Genomic DNA, 20,595 nt, shown 5'->3' with positions numbered 1-20,595 from the left:
GAAGCTCAGTGATTAATTGAGGATTACACGGGATCTCACATTCCATGTTATATTTTTCTTGCTTTTTGAAAGAATTCTTCTAGTATTTTCTGGATCCGCCACTGGTAGAGGCAATAGTCGCAGTAGTGCGTTGACAGCATGGGGCCACATAACGTGTGATCCACTCCCTATGAGTCTTAAGGCCTGTACAGGTCTTAAGATTGCTCCATCCATTGCATGAATTACACCTAATCGAGGTGGAGTTTGGACGGAGCCTTTTAGCGCTTCCGCAGCAGAAAAATACCTCAGGCCCTGGATTGGACTCGATGCCAGCCCAAAGTCAGAGGATGTGGAGCAACCCTGCTGCAAGGAGGGTGACGTACAGCTAGACTTAGTACTTATCGATCCTAACAGGGTTGGATCGTTGAAAGGGCAGCCCTTGACAGGATAAAATCCGGATCAACTCCGGTAACGTAGAACCGGCTGCAGTGGGAGCTGTTCCAGCATATGCCTGGTACAGGTATCCGTATATCTAACTCGTTTAGTTTTAGTTATTACGAAAAACAAACAAATGTATACAGCATATCACAAAGATTTTTTTAAATAAAAAAAAACTTAACCAAGATGTAGCGCAAATATATGTATTTCTGGAAATAAATGAAGTAGATCCACTAAAAGTTTGCAATATTTTGGAAAATAATACTCATATTCTAAGTATAGGCACTCAATAGGGAGATGGTACCCTACTCATACACCACTACACATGCAAAATTTTTCAGTTTTTACCAACACATACATGGGGGATGGGGTCATATATAGAAGTTCACGCAAGTGAGGAACGTTTCTGATTGCCATTCACTTGGGAGTGGCCAAGAACGATTCTTTTGCATATGACTCAAGCAGCTCACGACTTCCGGTTTTAGACCAAGTATCCTCTGGGTAGCTAACAGACATCCGTTTGGAGGCGAGCTAAAGTGAGAAGGTGAAGCCCGCTTCTGCGGTTGTGCGTAGGGCTTGGGACCCACCACATAAAAAAAAAATCTCCCCAATGAAAACCAACACCGAGCCTCGGATGAGAAACCCCCCTTTTGATGACGACCCCTGCAAACGTACTAAGGATCATGATTTGAGGGCATGCACCTGGAATGTCCGGACTCTTAATTGGGAAGGTGCCTCTGCCCAGCTGGTTGATGTCCTCATACAACTAAAGGCTGACATCACCGCCATCCAAGAAGTGCGATGGACGGGACAAGGACGGAAGAAGGTGGGTCCTTGTGACATCTACTACAGCGGCCATATAAAGGAGCGCAAATTCGGTGTTGGATTTGTGGTGGGAGAGAGACTACGTCGCCGAGTCCTGGCATTCACCCCGGTGGATGAACGTCTTGCCACAATCCGCATCAAAGCGAGGTTCTTCAACATATCGCTGATTTGCGCCCACGCCCCAACGGAAGAGAAGGACGATGTGACCAAAGATGCTTTCTATGAGCGCCTAGAACGCACCTATGAGCGCTGCCCCCGCCACGATGTCAAAATCGTGTTTGGCGATTTTAACGCCAGGGTGGGTAAAGAAGGTGTCTTTGGCACAACAGTCGGAAAATTCAGCCTCCATGACGAAACATCGCCAAACGGCCTGAGGCTGATCGACTTCGCTGGGGCCCGAAATATGGTTGTCTGTAGTACCAGATTCCAGCATAAAAAAATTCATCAAGCAACATGGCTGTCCCCTGATCGAAACACGCGCAATCAAATCGATCACGTTGTGATAGACGGAAGACATGTCTCCAGTGTTTTAGACGTGCGTACGCTCCGAGGACCAAACATTGACTCGGACCATTATCTAGTAGCAGCAAAGATACGCACTCGCCTCTGTGCAGCAAAGAACGCCCGTCAACAAACACAAGGAAGGTTCAACGTCGAAAAGCTGCAATCACAACCGACAGCCGAACGATTTTCTACTCGACTTGCACTCCTGCTCTCTGAGAGCACTCATCAGCATCTCGATATAAGGGAGCTGTGGAACGGCATCTCAAACTCATTGCATACCGCTGCAGCCAAAACAATTGGTCTCCGGCAACGCCAAAAAACCAGTTGGTACGATGAGAATTGTCGTTCCGCAGTGGAGAGAAAACAGACTGCCTACGATCGACCACAACACGTTCGGGGTGGGATAGATATCGAGAACTGAAGAGGGAAGCGAGACGCATTTGCAGACATAAAAAGAAAGAGGCCGAAATGCGTGAGTATGAAAAGCTTGAAAAGCTGGCCGACATGGGTAATGCTCGAAAATTTTATGAAAAGATGAGGCGATTTACAGAAGGTTTCAAGACCGGAGCATTATCATGTAGGGACCGAGGAGGTAATCTGGTAACGGATGTCCAGAGCACACTGGGATTATGGAGGGAACACTTCTCCGACCTGCTCAATGGCAGTGAAAGTACAACACCAGGAGATGGCGAACCCGATTCCCCAATCGATGACGATGGAATAGATGTTCCATTACCCGACCATGAAGAAATTCGAATAGCAATTACCCGCTTGAAGATCAACAAAGCGGCGGGGGCCGATGGATTACCGGCCGAGCTATTCAAATACGGCGGCGAAGAACTGATAAGGTGCATGCATCAGCTTCTTTGTAGAATATGGTCGGAGGAAAGCATGCCTGACGATTGGAATCTTAGTGTGCTCTGCCCAATCCATAAGAAGGGAGAACCCACAATCTGCGCCAACTACCGTGGTATAAGTCTCCTCAATATCGCATATAAGGTTTTGTCGAGCGTATTGTGTGAAAGACTAAAGCCCACCGTCAACGAACTGATTGGACCTTATCAGTGTGGCTTTAGACCTGGAAAATCGACAACTGACCAGATATTCACAATGCGCCAAATCTTGGAAAAGACCCGAGAGAGAAGAATCGATACTCACCATCTTTTTATCGATTTTAAAGCTGCCTTCGATAGCACGAAAAGGAGCTGCCTTTATGCCGTGATGTCTGAATTTGGTATCCCTGCAAAACTAATACGGCTATGTAAACTGACGTTGAGCAACACCAAAAGCTCCGTCAGGATCGGGAAGGACCTCTCCGAGCCGTTCGATACCAAACGAGGCTTCAGACAGGGTGACTCACTATCGTGCGACTTCTTCAATCTATTGCTGGAAAAAATAATACGAGCAGCAGAGCTAAATAGAGAGGGTACAATCTTTTACAAGAGTGTACAGCTCCTGGCGTATGCCGATGATATTGATATCATCGGAAACAACAACCGCGCCGTTTGTTCTGCCTTTTCCAGACTGGATAAAGAAGCGAAGCGTATGGGTCTGGTGGTGAATGAGGACAAGACGAAATATCTCCTGTCATCAAACAAACAGTCAGCGCACTCGCGTCTTGGCTCCCACGTCACTGTTGACAGTCATAACTTTGAAGTTGTAGATAATTTCGTTTATCTGGGAACCAGCATTAACAACACCAACAATGTCAGCCTTGAAATCCAACGCAGAATCACTCTTGCCAACAGGTGCTACTTTGAACTGAGTAGGCAATTGAAAAGTAAAGTCCTCTCTCGACGAACCAAAATCAAACTCTATAAGTCGCTCATTATTCCCGTCCTGATGTATGGCGCTGAAGCGTGACGATGACAACATCCGATGAGACGACTCTTGGGGTTTTCGAGAGAAAGGTTTTGCGTAAGATTTATGGTCCTCTAAACATTGGCAACGGCGAATACCGCAGACGATGGAACGATGAGCTGTACGATTTATACGACGACATTGACATAGTTCAGCGAATAAAAAGGCAGCGGCTACGCTGGCTAGGTCATGTTGTACGGATGGAAGAAAACACTCCAGCTCTGAAAGTATTCGATGCAGTACCCGCTGGAGGAAGCCGCGGAAGAGGACGACCTCCACTCCGGTGGAAAGACCAAGTGCAAAGTGATCTGGCTTCACTTGGTGTTTCCAGTTGGCGCCAAAAAGCAAAAAGGAGGAATGAGTGGCGCGCTCTGGTGGATTCGGATATAATCGCTTAAAGCGGTTCCTACGCCAAATATATATACATATATATATATATATACGTTTTGTAGTTAGGTGGCAATATCGGTAGTTAGAGGTTTCGGCAATAGAATTTTAAACGGATTAATGAACCTACCAGAAGCAGAAAACCTTCCACGTAGTGCGGTAAAATTCCCATTTTATTATGTGGGTGATGCTGCGTTGACAAAACATTTAATGAGGTCATATCCGGGAAAGTGTTTGGAAGCAAACAAAGACCATTTCAATAAATGTTTTTCCAGAGCCCGGGAGCGACAAATACATTTGTCATTTTAGTTTGATGCCCGAGATCGTCTTAAAAATTATCTTTTCTTTCATAAATAAGTAAATTTAATATATGTGTCGGTTCTACGTAACCTGTATTCCTCAAAATTGTTTGCGTTGAAATAACAAAAACAACAATAACAAAGTAAATAAATAATTATACTTATACTATAATTTATACTTTTTTCTATATTTAAATTATCAGATTTTTATTTAAAATAATTTATGTTATACAAAATTCTAATTTAAAATGTTACCCTTGGTATAAACAATTTTATTACATAAAAAAGCTTATTGTATACGATTGGTCAAAAATTGGTGGAATGTTTGAATCATTTGGAGTTGTAACTCGGACATCTCCACACTTGATAAATTAGCCGCATCATCCTGCTTTGCAAGGCTTTCAAAAACTAAGTGCATGGGGGATCTCTCCTTGTAAAATTTGTCTCGTAGGGTTCGCCAACGGGCCTTTAGCTTCTCAACTAAAAACATTCAAACATGCATAAATTTGAATTTTCCGATAGCTTATTAAAATTTGCATCCCTGAGGTAGCTTTTCTTATAATTTCGATGGCTTTTATCATAAAGAAATCGTTTCAATTCTCTAACGAATTCAATTAAATTTTCTTCCATTTTCTTAAATCTTTCGTATCTTTCATTTATTTTGTTTGTTTTCATTAAACAGCTGAGCGCAATTCACAATGCTGCCAGACATTGCTCAAAAATTAAATATTTGAATGTTGTCAGCACTGCCTCTGCGCAGAGAAATTCAAATTTCACATGGCATGCAGATCTGCATTGAGGTACAGAATCCAAACTGTCAAATCAGTACAATTTTTTTTTCTGCATGGAGAATTCTGCACATGTGTTTTCATCATAAGAGAGTACTACAATGAACCGTTCGAAAATCGCCACCATAGCGATACTATGTTTGACTGGGTATTGCTGAGTATTTTAAAGGAATATAATTGCAGAAAATGGTTCTTGGAAGGCAAATCGAACTGCAAAGCACATCTGGTGCGTACATGCAAACACAAACATGCAAAATCAAAAATAGAAGCAGAACAAGAATTATGCCACTGGAGGCAGATGGGTGAGTTGATAATATCAAACCTTACATATGTACATATATACTATAACATAAAAACTTTTGTTAGACTATACTTTCATATAAAGCTTACTTTTATCTTTTTATTACTCTTTTCAGATATTTGCAAGCTTCGGAAGAAAAACTTACCACCTTAGACAGTACTATTAATAGTGACACAACAATAGCGACTCCAGGCCGAGGACTCATAGAAACTGATTAGATTGCATTAATATACACCAACATTGCAATAATAATATCGTAATGGATGCTTTTGGTGATAACAATAAGCAGAATTCGGAACAACAAAGCGGAGATAAAGTATTACTCCCATATAGGAAGGCAAGCTTTGATTTTTGTTTGTTTTTTCTTGTGAAAATGTCAAATGTCCGCATTTTTCCAGTGTTTCTCATTTTTCAATAAAAACAGAAATTTAATGAACTTACACTATTCGAATAGTCGACAACGAACGGTTAACCGGATAGTCGGAAATGAGCGGTTAATCGAACAGTCGATGACTGACGACTATCCGAATAGTGCAAACCGAATATTATTATTCGAATAATGCCCTATTCGTTTAGTCGATTAGTCGAATACCAAGAGCTCTAGTACATATGTATGCCTTCAACCAGCAAGTAATCACTACTCAGACAACAACACATCAGTATATCAACAATTAATACATATTCAAATTCAGAATAAAAGTCAAAATCGCACAACGCAACGTGCAACAAACAACACAAAAAATCAATAATCAAAAATTTTAAAAAATTATAAATTATAAAAATTTAATAATTAATACTAACTTTATATGTAAAATTTGTCAATGTATAAATGATAGCCACAAAAATGTTTGTACAAATGAAAGTTTACTTTGTACTGAAATGATAATATTTTAAAATTAATCTATAATAAGTATTTATAATGTAAAATACCATACTAATTTATAAATGTAAATACCTCATACAATTAAATAAATAAAAATATAAACTCCTTTCTTTTATTTCTAAACGAAATAAAAGGTAACCGGTAGAATGAACGAGTTGACTACTGAACCAAACTTTAGTAACGAGGCGGTGACCACACAAATGACCACTTCGTATGACTAAAGGGTGATCATAAAAATTATGAAGCAAACAAACGTTTTCAGATGGTTCTGCTAGCCACAGAGTGACGTGTGACTTTCCAAAACAGCATTTACCTCAAAATCAATGAGATAGAGCGAGCAAGATAATCACACCGACGTGTTGTAAAAGAGGAGAAGTGATAACCTTTTTACTGATGCCAGAAAAAGAGTGACCACAATTGATAATAAACAAGTTAAGCATAAACTACATAGCTCGCGAATGCGAATGCGAACGTTTGACAGTTGAGTTAAATACACATGTTCTTATGAGATGAGCTACATAGCTTTCGCATGTTTTCGCAACCAACGCTCTGAATTTCGAACTCGGATTCGAAGACGCACAGAAGTTGGAAATTTTCAACTTTCATGCGCTATCACAGCAACCTCACATTCTTAAGAATAGCAACCAACATTATGTTACTTACAATCTTGTATGTTTTAATTATTTAAGCCCGTTTTCTTCGCTACAATATAAGTATTTTTGTGAAATATAATATTTATTAATAATATATTTATCAAATATTTAAAATAATTTTTAAAGGTTAGGGGTGATGAAGTTTTAATAAACAAAGTAGGTAGTTTAAATTTTCCTTTTTTTTCTTAATTCGAGGTTTTCTATATACACTGATTATAAAAATCAATAAACATTTAAAATTGCCGTCCATATTATTTAGGTCGTTTTCAAACTCGCAAATAAAAAGTGTGTATGTGTATCACCTTGTACACAGCTGTCAACGCATTCAAATGCGCATTTATGGAGTTGCTCGATATATACGCAGTCAAGCGCATTTTTTCGCTTTCGCATTCGCATACGCGAGCTATGCAGTTTTAGCTTTTACAATAAATTCGGTACCTTTTTCAAACGATAGTTGGTAATTTTCGAAACATATCGATATGCAGTATATTTAAATCAAAAAGAATTGTATATATCGGAAACACAAAATGTAAATAATATCTTTTGATACGTATAAAGTTGTAAATCATAGTCAATAAACAACTCGACTAACATTTTATGCAAAAACTATATGTTTATTGAAACAAATTTAATTCCGTGATAGAGAAGTGTAAAGTCTGCAATGACAGAATTAGTACGAGGAGAAGCATCCGAGTCTGATGAAGAAAACCATGTAAATAATATTAATTTGTTTTACACAACTTCCCATTTGAAATAACATTTTCTCAAATTTACCAGCAGATTAAAATCTTCGCGTCAGAAATTCCAGGAGAAGCTACTGAATCAGATGAAGGTAAATATCATATCAAAACAATTGAAACAATTTGTGACGAAAATCTTATTATTCTTCCTATAGATTTGTACGAAATGAAATCACAACCTTTAGGAACTGAAAACCTTGGCACTGAATCACGCTACAAAAATAATTTATTACAACGAAAACTAAGTAAAAATCTCATGGAATTAATAACCTATGAAATTCACATTTTCACTTTATTTCTAGTCGATAATAACATTGCAATTTACAAAGGGATGTCTTTGTTTGTAAAAAACTTTATAACAAATGTGTCTAAACATTTATTAAATACTGACCAACTTCTCATAAAATCACAGGTAATAAAAATTTTAATCTATACTATTATTATAAAGAGGAAATATTTGTATGATAATGTAAACTCAGAAACTACTGTGCCGATTTCAAAAATTCTTTCACCTTTGGAAAGCTACATTCACCCTGAGTAACATATGCTGTATTTATTGCTAGAAAGGTTTAGGGATCTGTATTTAATCAACGTAATCCATGGTGTAAAAAAGTGCCCTAAAACGTCTTTCGTCGCATGCGCTGCGGAATCTATTGATGATGGAATATTAAATAACATATCCGTTTTTATAGCTTTTAAGCAAATAATTTAGTACTTTTTAGCAAGACAGTTTAATCTAGATCTTAACTTTCTGGAAATAAGAGGTCGTAATCAAATTTTAGCTCATTAGAAAAAATATATTCTCATGTTCAAATTTTCCTCATTTTCATTTTTTTAAAGGACCCCACTCAAGAAACAGGAAAGTACATACATACGTATGGGAGAGTGTATATATATGTGTAAAAACTTATAACTTTTGAAATGTTTGTTTAAACCCGTGCGAAGCCGGAGCGGTCTACTAGTTTTTTAATATAATAATAAACTTGATGCGCACTTTTTAAGCCTAACATGTTTAGCTTCTTTGATACATTTTGTATATTGATACATTGACATCAAGTTATGTACAGTTAAGTTAAGTTATTTCGTCCGATATGTAAGAAAACACTTTCTTCTCTTTCTTTCAGGTAACAATGCAGTCCGTTTTATGCTCTTTGAAAAATTCTCAGGTCAGTATGAAGCAACTGCATGAAAAACACAAGGATATTTTTACAAGCAATTTTGTTCCGGATATCAACGTCTAAGTTTTCGTAAATTAAAAATAAATATTAATCACACTTTTTACAAAGAGAACTTTAATTTATTATTCTGGGTCTGAATCAAGTGCAAATATTTGGCCACTCGTTGAAGGCTCCATTGGTACATATGTAGATTGGAAACAGCGAGAAAATATAGAACGCAAGTTAGTTCTTCCTTCGCGCTTAGGAGAATCAGGAATGCAATCATCATTTTCTTCGTTATCTAAACCTTCACTGACTAATAACGCAGAGTCAACATTACTATCCAACATCTGCATTCTGTTTGTTTCTTCAGATACTTCTGGCAGTAAAAGAATACTTTCATTGAGATTAGATGTTGTCGCAGCTGCGTCACAATTACGAGGGATAGCAACAGACGACGGGTAACTGCGTTTACTACTACTGTTTTCAAAAGCAAATAATGATGAACTATTGCTAAGAGTCGTATCTTCAGCAATACACTTCTGCTCCGCTTCTCTCCTAATGGTTTTACACTGATTTGGTACCTTCGAGGATTTTAGTCTCCTTTTCTGATTTGTTTTCGAAGTCGTGCATTCTTGGACTTCACTTTCTTGACAATTGTCATAAAAACTTACTTCTTCTGGTGACAAAGTAGACATAATAAGAAGACAATTTATTTCATCTCTATGTGATATACAAACGAAAACTGGACTGCAAAAAGATTTAATTATTGATATAAATTGATAGTATCAATCATGGAAATAATTTACCTGCCGGCGTCATCGAATTGCAAGCTTAAGCATTCATTCAGTGCCTCAGCAAACATGAGAAACGCTCTAAACTCTTTTAAGCAAAATGTTATGGACGTTTCGTTTTCAATTTTGTAACTTTCAAACTCATCGGCGCTACATATGCAATTTGAATATTTGGTAATACATATAATTATTTTAAACAATAAATATCATACTTACTTTAATTGCAGCTGAGACCGCATGAATTTTTCATTAACTCTCGAACCTTCAACATAGTTCTTTATATTTATTTTCTTATCTTGTGCTTCTAAAGTAATTTCTTCCTCCGCTGGATTAAAGTTATTTGATATTTCAGTAAATATTTTATGTGAACCACAAATACTATAATAAACAAGTAAGGAAAGGCTAAGTTCGGGTGCAACCGAACATTTTATACTCTCGCAATCTATTGTTCTAGTTTTATTAAGATATCACACAATTTTACCCATATATTCGGCATAAAGTCCAATAGAATAACGAAAATCATCATACACGGTTTATGAGGGCTGAGGTTATTCCAGAACCAATTTCACTCTTTTTGACCACCAACATACTTTATATCCAAGATTATATGCTCACTTAATTTATTAAGTTAGTTTAGTTATCAGGGTGTCAAGAAATTATTATATACGGAATTTCATTGAAATTGATCGTGTAGTTCCTAAGTGAGCAACGAAATGCCTATTTTCTGAGTGCAACTTCTTTCTGCCATTTATTCTGTAAAATTTAGTGTTTCTAATGTTTTCCGTTAGAGAGTTAGCGCACTTTTAGCAAATTTCAACCTAAATTTCAACAACTTTGTTGCGAGAGTATAAAAACACGATTGTATTAAATTCAAGTTTTTACTTTAACATACGTGTTGCAACTGTTTTCTGGTGTCATTTCTGCGGTAATATTTTCCTCATCATCAACTGAAATAAACGTATTTTTTAATGTTTCATGTTGACATTTTAATTGTATCTGAAACTTTGTTCTGTCGCATAAAAGAGCCATATCGCATCGTTCCACCTACATTAAAAAAATGCACAAGTGAATTATAAATAAAATTATCACTTTTTGAATACTTAATACATTTATACTATAGTAATAAATAAATTACTAACTATTTATTAACTAAACAAAATATACAAACATTTATCGTACTTCCCTTTCATAAAATTTAAATTTAAATGAAACTTATTCTTTAAAATTTAAATGTAGGCTTTTAATAATTCTTCATAATTCAAGTAACGTTACTGTTCTGTTACTTTCTTTCCAATTTGATACTAAAGCGGAAATTAATTGTTCCTAGTTAACATTATTGCTTTGAAATTAGTTTGAATTATACCTGCTTTGTATTTCGAAATACAGTGAGACAAGCTCGCATATCAAGTTTACAATAACTTTCTTCATTTTGTTGGACTTCGTAACAGTCAAAGAAGCTTCTACTGAAACGATATGTACCAACAGCGGACTTAGTTGGATTTAGCGTGCGCAACTGCATTCCATCACCATCAGCCTCAATGAATAAATCTCCTCCGAACTTTGAAAGTGATTGCACAGCTTTAGCAAAAACTAAAAAATACATATGGTTAGACCAAGAATATCCAATCTTAAGTAAAAACCTTTTGTATTTCCGCCATCTAAAGTGCATTTCATTTGTAAAAACAATTCTCAACACTTTATACATCCAACAAAGTTCATGTAAATATTATTAATCGATAACTCATTATAGCTATTCAAAACTCCGATAGTTCTAACACCGTCGTTGTTCAATCGATTGCGATCGCATATAGTCTAATGCAAGCAACACACCTTGTAACGGTTCGTACGACACGTATATAATTGTCGTAGAACTACAATAAAACCCAAATATATTTTTTTTTTTACAAAATACTTATATAACATCAATAACTTAAGAAAAGTAATAACAAAAGCATTTTTTTTTTTTTTCAATTAAAAATTTTCCAAACTATTTTTAAAGGAATACAAATCTTTATACTTTTTAACAATGTTGTAAAACAGTTATAGGAACACTGTTATATACTCTTTAAATAGTTCTTCGAAAATCTCGGTACGCCCCACATAATAAACTTCTTTCTAAATTAGTTTTCAAAACTCATGTAATTTTTAACATTTAAGACAATAACATATTCATTACGAATATTTTAATGTTTTGAATTTAATCTAATTGAAGTTTTATTATCACCCCAGCTTAAGTGCATTTGTTTAATTATAAAACAAACACTTTCGTTGTTGTTATTCATATACCCTAAAAGAGCTACCCTAATAATCGTTTACTAAAATTATCTGAAGTTTCTACATGGTGGCAACGGTTTTTCATGCCACATCAGTTTTTAATTTACCAAGAAAATGTTGGACCCGGCTTTACGGATGGGCATTAGAATTTATTAAGTAGAGAACATATTTAAAATATTACATCGTTTAATTATTGATATCTAAAGTTTGGTCAAAATATTATGAAGTGCAAGAATTCTTGAAAACAAAACAAAAATGTGGAGACAAACTGCTTGCCGGACGCTGGTGTTTGTATTTATAATTTTTACATCGGTTGCACAGAATATTGCATCGGATCTCCCAAGTTCTCATTCCCAAAGTTACTCAGTTACAACGCTTATTAATGCTAAATGGCAACAAACACCATTGTATTTAGAAATTGCAGAATATTTAGCTGATGAAAATCCTGCTTTGTTCTGGGATTATGTGAATGAAATTTTGACTCAACAAAAGCCAATTAAAGAATATAGTAAATTAAAATTTATATTTCATTATGCAATTATGTACTCATATTTTTTAATCTTATCTTTTCAGCTTCAGATTCGAACCAGTATTTGGCAGCGATTAATGTTGCCCGTAATCGCCTTAATTTACTTCAGTTACCATTGCTTAAATTGGTCGTGTCATTGCACATTTTAACTCCTAGGATACAAACACATTTGCAAATATCGAATGATATATATGCAAAGTCTACATGTAAGGAAGATACCTTTGTCCAACTTGATACTGAAGTCATATGTAGCATTGATAAGTTGATAGAAAAACTCAATTCAAAAACCGAGTTTTTGGAAGAACCTGTTACATACAGTTTTGACCATGTTTATCCCGGATCGGAGAATAATTCACGAACTGTAATTTTGTATGGAGATTTCGCATCAAACAGTTTTCCCGCATTTCACAAAATATTGTCAAAAGAAGCACTTACTGGAAATATACGTTACGTTTTCAGACATTACTTTGCGAATAATACCATAAGTAAACCCGTACGTCTGTCCGGCTATGGTGTCGAGCTTCATCTTAAATCTACTGAATACAAAAGTCAGGATGATGCGCCGAAGACAAATGATGACACGTTCAAAAATGAAACAGATGAAGAATTTGAAGTTAAAGGTTTTGACTTCAAAATTCTCAAGAATAGATTTCCAAGTTTGACTGCCTCTTTAGACCAATTGCGTTACAATCTTTTAAAGGGCAACGAAGAAATCACCCAATTGAAAGCATGGGAGTTTCAAGACTTGGGATTACAAGCCGCCGTAGCTATTTCTGAAGTGCAAGGCGATGAGGCCTTGCAGGTTCTGCAATTTATTGCTCATAATTTCCCAATGCAAGCACATACACTTCTGCATCATAAAGTATCCGATGCATTACGAGCTGAAATTAAACACAATATCGAAGTTTTTGGACGCAGTTTAAATATAATTCCACCAGATGGTGCACTATTCATAAATGGTTTATTTTTTGATGCTGATACATTGGATCTTGGTGCTATAGTTGAAACAGTGCGCGCTGAAGTTCATGTGCTAGAGAGTCTGCATAAGAACAATATACGCGGTCCACTTGCAGCTGCGCTTCTCGCGCTGGATCTTTCTGGAGCAGCGAGCAAAGAATTCGCAATCGATATTAGAGATACAGCAGTAATGTGGATAAATGACATAGAGACCGACGCACAATATCGTCGTTGGCCATCAAGCGTAATGGACTTATTACGACCTGCCTTCCCAGGAATGTTACGAAACATACGTAAAAATATATTTAACTTGGTTTTAGTGGTTGATCCACTAAATTCTGGAAGTAGAAATATTATAAAATTGGCAGAGAGTTTTGTCATCCACCAAGCGCCAGTGAGACTTGGTCTAGTATTTGATATCCGTAGTGCCGAAAAAGATACTGCTAAAGACTATAATTCAATTATTTGTGCATACAATTATGTAACTCAAAATATGGATGGCCGATCAGCGTTAAGTTTTTTGACAGACGTGTTTGCAGCTGCAGATTCTACAGAAAAGGTGCGATACACACATATTCGTAGTCAATTCAAAAAAACCTTTAATAATTTATCTGGCGGCAAAATTGATGATATTTTGGGCGAAGATTCTGATTACGATTATGGAAAACAATTGTCGTTGGAATTCATTGAGCGTTTGGGATTTGCCAATTCCCCACAGGCGTTATTAAATGGTGTACCTATGCAGCAAAGTATATTGAACTCTGATAGTGAATTCGAAGAAGCAATTTTTTCGGAAATTATCCAGCAGACAAGTACTTTTCAGAAAGCAGTATATAAAGGCGATCTAACGGACACTGACTCAGTTATCGATTATCTTATGAATCAGGATCATGTTATGCCACGGTTAAATCAGCGTATTCTCAACACAGATACCTCGAAATTCCTGGACTTTTCCGGAACCGAATATAAGGACTTAATGAATGTTCAAGATCTAGCTCAGCTTTCAAATAGAGACATGACGGCAACTTTATTGTCCAATATAAAATATTTCGCCGCTAAACATGCTACTGAACGCATTGGTAGTTACGAATTAAACTTCTTAACTATCTGGGTTATTGCTGATATTGAACAAGTAGAAGGTCGGGAGCTGTTGGCGAATGCTCTTAAGTATCTTAAGTCTGGAAGTAGTGTGCGAATAGGATTTTTGCCTAATATTGAAGGTTCATCTGCCTCAAATAAAAACAATTTAAATCGTTTAGCGTGGGCTGCTACACAAACACTTCCCTCCGTTGAAGCTACAGACTTAGTTTTAAAATGGATTAAAAATCCCAATTCCATAAGTGAAATTCCAGATGCTATCAACGAAATACTTTCATCAACTGAGTTGCATATGAAAATGCTGCGAGTTTATGTGCAACGAATTTTCGGTTTGCCGAAGTCTGGCCGTTTAGTAGTTGGAAATGGTAAGATATTCGGCCCGTTGACAACAGATGAAAAGTTTAATATCGAAGACTTTGGGCTGGTTGATCGGTTCAATGCATTTCAATATGGCGATAAAATCCGAAATATATTAAAGCAAAGTGTCGAAAGTGACGCAGGTACTACTGATGATAGTGTAATTAATAGTGATACTTTACTGAAATTATATGCCAGCCTTGTGCCCAGACAATCAAAAACTCGTTTTAAGATACCCGATGACATTAAGAAACATAATTCAGTAGTTTCCTTATCACCTAAACAACCACTTATGCCACATTTTGATATATCTGCAGTTGTTGATCCTGCTTCGAGAAGTGCACAAAAGCTCGCTCCAATTCTTATTCTATTACGAAATATCCTCAACTGTGAGATGCATTTATATTTAACCCCCGTTGGGCAGCATAGTGATATGCCTGTTAAGAACTTTTATCGATATGTTGTGGAGTCGGAGGTTCAATTTCAAACGAACGGGAAGTTAGCAGAAGGTCCTATGGCAAAGTTCACAGGCTTACCTGTTAACTCGTTACTTACACAAAATTTACAGGTGCCTGAAAATTGGCTTGTAGAGGCTGTGCATTCTGTATATGACTTGGATAATATCAAATTAAGTGAAATCGGTGGCCCAGTCCATAGCGAATATGAGTTGGAGTATTTGTTATTAGAGGGTCATTGTTTCGATTCGAATTCCGGGGCACCTCCGCGTGGTCTCCAAATTACGCTCGGTACACAGAAATCTCCAGCTATTGTTGATACCATAGTTATGGCTAACCTAGGTTATTTCCAACTCAAAGCTAATCCAGGAGTTTGGGAACTGCGCTTGCGTGATGGTAAATCTGCTGATATCTATGATATTAGCCATGCCGAGGGTCTCAATACAATACATGAAAATCAATTAACAAAAGTGGTTATAAATTCTCTGCGTTCTCATGTGATAAAACTTAGAGTAACAAAGAAACCTGGTAAACAGAATGCTGATTTGCTTGGCGACGACGAAGAAGATGCAAAATCCGGTATCTGGAACTCTATTGCTAGTTCGTTTGGAGGCGGTAATTCACCCACTGCAGCTGGTAAAAATGGCATAGAGGATGCCGAAACAATTAATATATTTTCACTTGCTTCCGGTCATTTATACGAACGCCTTTTGCGCATCATGATGTTATCTGTGTTAAAGCATACAAAATCACCTGTTAAGTTTTGGTTCTTGAAAAACTACTTGTCACCACAATTTACCGATTTGCTACCTCATATGGCACGAGAATATGCTTTTCAATATGAACTTGTACAATATAAATGGCCACGGTGGCTTCATCAACAGACGGAGAAGCAACGCACGATATGGGGATATAAGATACTTTTCCTGGATGTTTTATTCCCCCTTAACGTTCGAAAGATAATTTTCGTAGATGCAGATGCCATTGTACGCACTGATATTAAGGAACTTTATGATATGGATTTAGGAGGGGCACCATATGCATACACACCTTTCTGTGATTCTAGAAAGGAAATGGAAGGATTCAGATTTTGGAAACAAGGTTACTGGCGTAGCCATCTGATGGGTAGACGATACCATATCTCGGCTTTGTATGTTGTTGACCTTAAACGATTCCGCAAAATTGCGGCCGGTGATCGTTTACGTGGCCAATATCAAGCTTTGAGCCAGGACCCAAACAGTCTGTCAAACTTAGATCAGGACTTGCCCAACAACATGATCCATCAGGTGGCCATCAAATCATTACCGGATGAATGGTTGTGGTGTCAAACGTGGTGCAGCGACAGCTCTTTTAAAAAAGCTAAAGTGATTGATTTATGTAACAATCCAATGACCAAGGAAGCTAAACTAACAGCAGCGCAACGTATAGTTCCTGAATGGAAGGATTATGATATGGAAATTAAAAATTTAATGATAAAAATCGAGGATCATGAAAATAGTGATCATTATGCCCAAGCCGGTTCAACAAGCGAAATTCCGAAATCAAGTAATGAAAATAATGATGAAGGAAACACGATACACGAAGAACTGTAATTTTCATTCCCACCCTGTCTTGTGATTGTAGTAGTCACAGCTTTTCAAATATTTTGATTATAAGTGATCCAATTAAGTTTTTATATGTTAGAGTAAATTTACTAAAATCAAATAGAAATAATATTATAAAAACAGAGTTTATTTTACTTCTAAAGGTATAATTTAGCAACAATTAATATGAAAAAACATTGTCTATACATTTTTGTTTACCTAATAAAAAAAAACAATATTACTTAACAAAAAATTTCATGTCTTTGCAACCGTCATTATTAAGTAAAGTACTTTTGAAGAGTTCCTTGCTCGTACATTTTTTTAACATCTGTGCCGCCTCCTATAAACTTTCCATTAATAAAGCACCTCGGCACCTGAAAACGGAAATAATAACGTCTTATTTAACGGTTCTATTTAAAGCAAAAAATACAACATACATCTACATAAATGGATTAAATTTTTGTTTTAATTTTTTGTAATAGAAAGAAAACTTTGTACAATAAACGTATTTTTGTTTGTCCTTCAGAAACTCAAAATGAGACATTCGATATAGTTACAGTTTTAACTACTAGAAATACCTTATAGGTTTCATGGTTGGATACAGCTAAAACCGTTATTTATCTGTACCCTTTAGACATTTGTACAAAGGCTATCACAACTTCCATAATTGAAGTAAATATGGATTACGATATTTGGAAATATTACATGTTATTCCATATAAAAATACCTCGAATTTAAAATAGGACTGTGACCTATGGTTTATTGTGTCCTTCCGATGTCTACATCAGCTCCATCAGTCCCAGCACTCTTACGAATTCCAAAATGGTGCTGGGAGTGAGGGAGTTGATGTGTGTGTGTGGCTAGGTCCCAATATTTTACTCCTGCTCCTTTGAAGCAGGTGTAGGGAAGTTTCCGCCTCCAAGTCACAGAAACGACAAATTTCTGATGAGACTATGCCCAGATTGTATAAATGCCTCCTGAGCTTACCGTGACTTGTATACAATCCCCAAAGAATTCTTAGTTTGTTTTTGGTAGGTTTATTACACACTTAAATCGTTTAGTGTTGTAACTTCCCAAAAGGCGTTTTGTTTGTTCGGGATAGTCTTTTGTGGATTAACATTATTTGTTACATAATTTTTTTTACCCAAAGAAAAAAATATAAATAATAATGATAGCTTGTAGAAGTCCAACTTACTGTTCTACCGCCTGTTAACTCTCCAAGGATGTTTTGAATTTCTTCAGCATCATTACGACTATCTAGTTCAACAACATGTGCGGCAACAGAAAGTTTGCGAAATTGCTGAAATTATTAAAGATGACTTTTTAATACCCAAATTAAGCTAATATAACTATTTTTACTAACCTCTTTGGCCATTGTACAATAAGGGCAGTAGCTCTTAGAAAATATTACAACTTTATTGTTCGCTATTATATCGCGAACCATTTCTGCTTGAGGACTGCTCATATTGACAATTAGTGGTGGTTTTCTTGGTAAAGCAGAAATGACTGAACCCATACATGAGCTGTTTACATCCACGTAAATTGCTTGGAAAATTTTGAAGTGACTAATATCTTCCAGAGAAATATAAATTCTTTGGAATTCCTCAGTATGCTATAACTTATATTGCCATATCCAAAAAAATATACACAAATAATTTGCAAAAAAATTACTTATAACCCTGCAAGACGAGTAGAGTTACTTATCTTATGGTGTAGGTTACCAGTAAAAAATATTGTATTATTTTTGTGGTCTCTCTTGTTCTAGCAGCAGGAAAAAAGTTACCATTTCTCCTCTGTTACGGCATGTCGGTGTGATTATGTTGCTCGCTCTCTCTCATTGATTTTAGTGCAAATTCTGCATATGTCTTTCTGCTCTAATTTTTCATTGTTTTGGAAAGGCATATGTCACTCTGTGGTTGGCAGAGCACTCTGTAGTAGTTTTTTATTTAATCAGCCATCTATCAGTGGAGATTGTTCGATTTATCATTTTCAAGATCACCCCTTAAGTGCCTTGGAGACGATCAAATAATTGCGTCAAACACTTTAAGTGTGTTGGTGTCGTCGGCTCTCGTCGGCTACACGTACGCTACACCGACCTGTTGTCGGTTCTGTTTGATGAAAATCAAAAATTTTTGATATTTCTATTTGACGGACGATAATTTGATCGTCTCCACTCATGTTTGACAAGCATGAGCTCATTTGCAGAGAAGATTTAAAGCTGAGAGGACATAGAAAAGTGAAATGAAGCGAAGCGGAAAAAATAAAATAAAATAAAATAAAATAAAATAAAATAAAATAAATAAATAAATAAATAAATAAATAAATAAATAAATAAATAAAATAAAATAAAATAAAATAAAATAATATAAAATAAAATAAATTAAAATAAAATAATAAAATAAATTAAAATAAAATAATAAAATAAAATAAAGTAAAATCAAAATATAATAAAATAATCTAAATAATATAAAATAATACAAAAATGGAGAATTTTTTTTTCATAAGAATTGCAGCACATGCCAATAACAGATAGTCATCATCCGACGATGACATGATGACCGTTCGTTACGAGCTCAAAACTAAACTGATGTTTGACGTGTTAATTTGAACGTTTGCGGGCAACACACGATTGAACATCACTAACACATATGCACTGTTTGACGCAATTATTTGATCGTCTCCAGGGCACTTTAGTCACAGGTATTGGTCATTTGTTGGGTCACCGTTTCGTTACTTAAATTTGGTTCATTGGTCTCCATGGTTTCATTCTATAGGTCACCAACTTTTTTGTTTAAAAATGAAAAATTGAAATTGTATGAGGTATTAATATTTTTAGTATTTTAATAATTATTATCGACTAGCAGACCCGGCCACACGTTTTTGTGGCTAAGGTATACATTCATTTAGTAAATCCTTCAATGTAGAGAAAAAATTCTTCCGCATAAAGACGAAAACGTTATAGCCGATAAATTTTAAAATGATTGATAGATAGATAGATCTGTGTTAAGCGTAAATCATCAGTATTTGTAAAACTTTGATTCTTTTAATCGTATATTGGAGAAAGTAACAAATGACCAAATTTCACAGTTGGCTTTATCTTGGCTTCGGTGACGATATGGATTACCTTCTTCACACCCAGTCTTGTTCTTTTGCAAATTTTGATGTTGATTTATGTTACGCAGCATGATGACAACTCACACTACTTTTAATTGCAAGTGAGTGGGGATAGTCCAGCAATTTAAAATACACCGTATACATAATTGAATACGTCATCCTGATTTGTAGCTGTGTCAACTCTAATTTAACGAAATTCTAAATTGTCGCATTAAGATCAAAGAGATCCTCGTTTTTTTTCCACTAATATAGGACATTCAAACAGTCATTTATGTTTATTATATTATGGTTTCATGTCAGGAAAAACACGATGAATAAGCTCCCCTTTCGAGGCCATGAAGTGACAGAAACCCGTTAAAAATGTTATTAATCCATCGAGGTGTCAACTGCGGCTACCATTTTCAACAATTTCTACAATCGCAATATGATATTGTTGGAAAAACACTCGTATGTTATTTGTTATTTGGCGATTCTTTATGTGTCGCCACAAATTAGATGATTTTAGGAATGTGATTAGTTCGTCAGCAACAGTTGATCCAGGAATAGTCTGGCGAAAATTACCTGCCAACAGAATCATGGCTTCACCAAAAATATTTTCGTCGTCGCGTAAATATTTTAAA

At 36.0% G+C, this 20,595-nt stretch overlaps 4 protein-coding genes across 5 annotated transcripts; 2 read left to right on the top strand and 2 right to left on the bottom strand.

Moving 5' to 3' along the window:
* Window positions 1–7,166: 7,166 nt before the first annotated feature.
* On the top strand, window positions 7,167–8,947 carry LOC105217056 (biogenesis of lysosome-related organelles complex 1 subunit 3). Of its 2 annotated transcripts, none has more exons than XM_011191865.3 (5): window positions 7,167–7,629; window positions 7,698–7,749; window positions 7,813–7,902; window positions 7,960–8,069; window positions 8,782–8,947. In XM_011191865.3, the coding sequence occupies exons 1-5, from the start codon at window positions 7,579–7,581 to the stop codon at window positions 8,896–8,898; spliced, it is 420 nt and encodes a 139-aa protein (XP_011190167.1). In that variant the 5' UTR covers window positions 7,167–7,578; the 3' UTR covers window positions 8,899–8,947. The 2 variants fall into 2 exon arrangements, with proteins under 2 accessions (XP_011190167.1, XP_011190166.1); XM_011191864.3 differs by having other exon boundaries at window positions 7,169–7,629; window positions 7,695–7,749.
* LOC105217057 (cell cycle checkpoint control protein RAD9A) lies at window positions 8,927–11,359 on the bottom strand. Its single transcript, XM_011191866.3, has 6 exons — window positions 11,249–11,359; window positions 10,972–11,198; window positions 10,501–10,652; window positions 9,825–9,986; window positions 9,624–9,758; window positions 8,927–9,564 (listed from the first exon to the last, which is right to left on the bottom strand). The coding sequence occupies exons 1-6, from the start codon at window positions 11,280–11,282 to the stop codon at window positions 8,958–8,960; spliced, it is 1,317 nt and encodes a 438-aa protein (XP_011190168.2). The 5' UTR covers window positions 11,283–11,359; the 3' UTR covers window positions 8,927–8,957.
* Window positions 11,360–11,961: 602 nt separating this feature from the next.
* On the top strand, window positions 11,962–16,897 carry LOC105217054 (UDP-glucose:glycoprotein glucosyltransferase). The gene is made up of 2 exons (XM_011191862.3): window positions 11,962–12,390; window positions 12,456–16,897. Exons 1-2 carry the CDS (start codon window positions 12,138–12,140, stop codon window positions 16,868–16,870), a joined length of 4,668 nt encoding a protein of 1,555 aa, XP_011190164.2. The 5' UTR covers window positions 11,962–12,137; the 3' UTR covers window positions 16,871–16,897.
* A 91-nt stretch (window positions 16,898–16,988) lies between these two features.
* On the bottom strand, window positions 16,989–18,613 carry Ugt (uncharacterized). Its single transcript, XM_011191863.3, has 3 exons — window positions 18,225–18,613; window positions 18,057–18,161; window positions 16,989–17,235 (listed from the first exon to the last, which is right to left on the bottom strand). The coding sequence occupies exons 1-3, from the start codon at window positions 18,375–18,377 to the stop codon at window positions 17,140–17,142; spliced, it is 354 nt and encodes a 117-aa protein (XP_011190165.1). The 5' UTR covers window positions 18,378–18,613; the 3' UTR covers window positions 16,989–17,139.
* Window positions 18,614–20,595: the final 1,982 nt, after the last annotated feature.

The sequence above is a fragment of the Zeugodacus cucurbitae genome, chromosome 4, assembly GCF_028554725.1.
Source record: "Zeugodacus cucurbitae isolate PBARC_wt_2022May chromosome 4, idZeuCucr1.2, whole genome shotgun sequence".
NCBI lineage: Eukaryota > Metazoa > Arthropoda > Insecta > Diptera > Tephritidae > Zeugodacus > Zeugodacus cucurbitae.
This window is presented reverse-complemented; position numbering and strand designations above follow the sequence as displayed.

Bases quoted from the DNA above. Each gene is read 5' to 3' on its own strand.
- LOC105217054 (XM_011191862.3), top strand. From the start codon at position 12,138: ATGTGGAGACAAACTGCTTGCCGGACGCTGGTGTTTGTATTTATAATT. The intron at 12,391-12,455 runs GTAAATTAAAAT...TTATCTTTTCAG, and splicing joins AAAGCCAATTAAAGAATATA to CTTCAGATTCGAACCAGTAT.
- LOC105217057 (XM_011191866.3), bottom strand. From the start codon at position 11,282: ATGAAATGCACTTTAGATGGCGGAAATACAAAAG. The intron at 10,653-10,971 runs GTATAATTCAAA...TTTTTAATGTAG, and splicing joins TATTTCGAAATACAAAGCAG to GTGGAACGATGCGATATGGC. The intron at 9,565-9,623 runs GTAAATTATTTC...ATCTTTTTGCAG, and splicing joins CAATTCGATGACGCCGGCAG to TCCAGTTTTCGTTTGTATAT.
- LOC105217056 (XM_011191864.3), top strand. From the start codon at position 7,579: ATGACAGAATTAGTACGAGGAGAAGCATCCGAGTCTGATGAAGAAAAC. The intron at 7,750-7,812 runs GTAAATATCATA...TTCTTCCTATAG, and splicing joins AGCTACTGAATCAGATGAAG to ATTTGTACGAAATGAAATCA. The intron at 8,070-8,781 runs GTAATAAAAATT...TCTTTCTTTCAG, and splicing joins AACTTCTCATAAAATCACAG to GTAACAATGCAGTCCGTTTT.
- Ugt (XM_011191863.3), bottom strand. From the start codon at position 18,377: ATGGGTTCAGTCATTTCTGCTTTACCAAGAAAACCACCACTAATTGTC. The intron at 18,162-18,224 runs GTTAGTAAAAAT...TAATAATTTCAG, and splicing joins ATTGTACAATGGCCAAAGAG to CAATTTCGCAAACTTTCTGT. The intron at 17,236-18,056 runs GTAAGTTGGACT...TTCCGTTTTCAG, and splicing joins AGTTAACAGGCGGTAGAACA to GTGCCGAGGTGCTTTATTAA.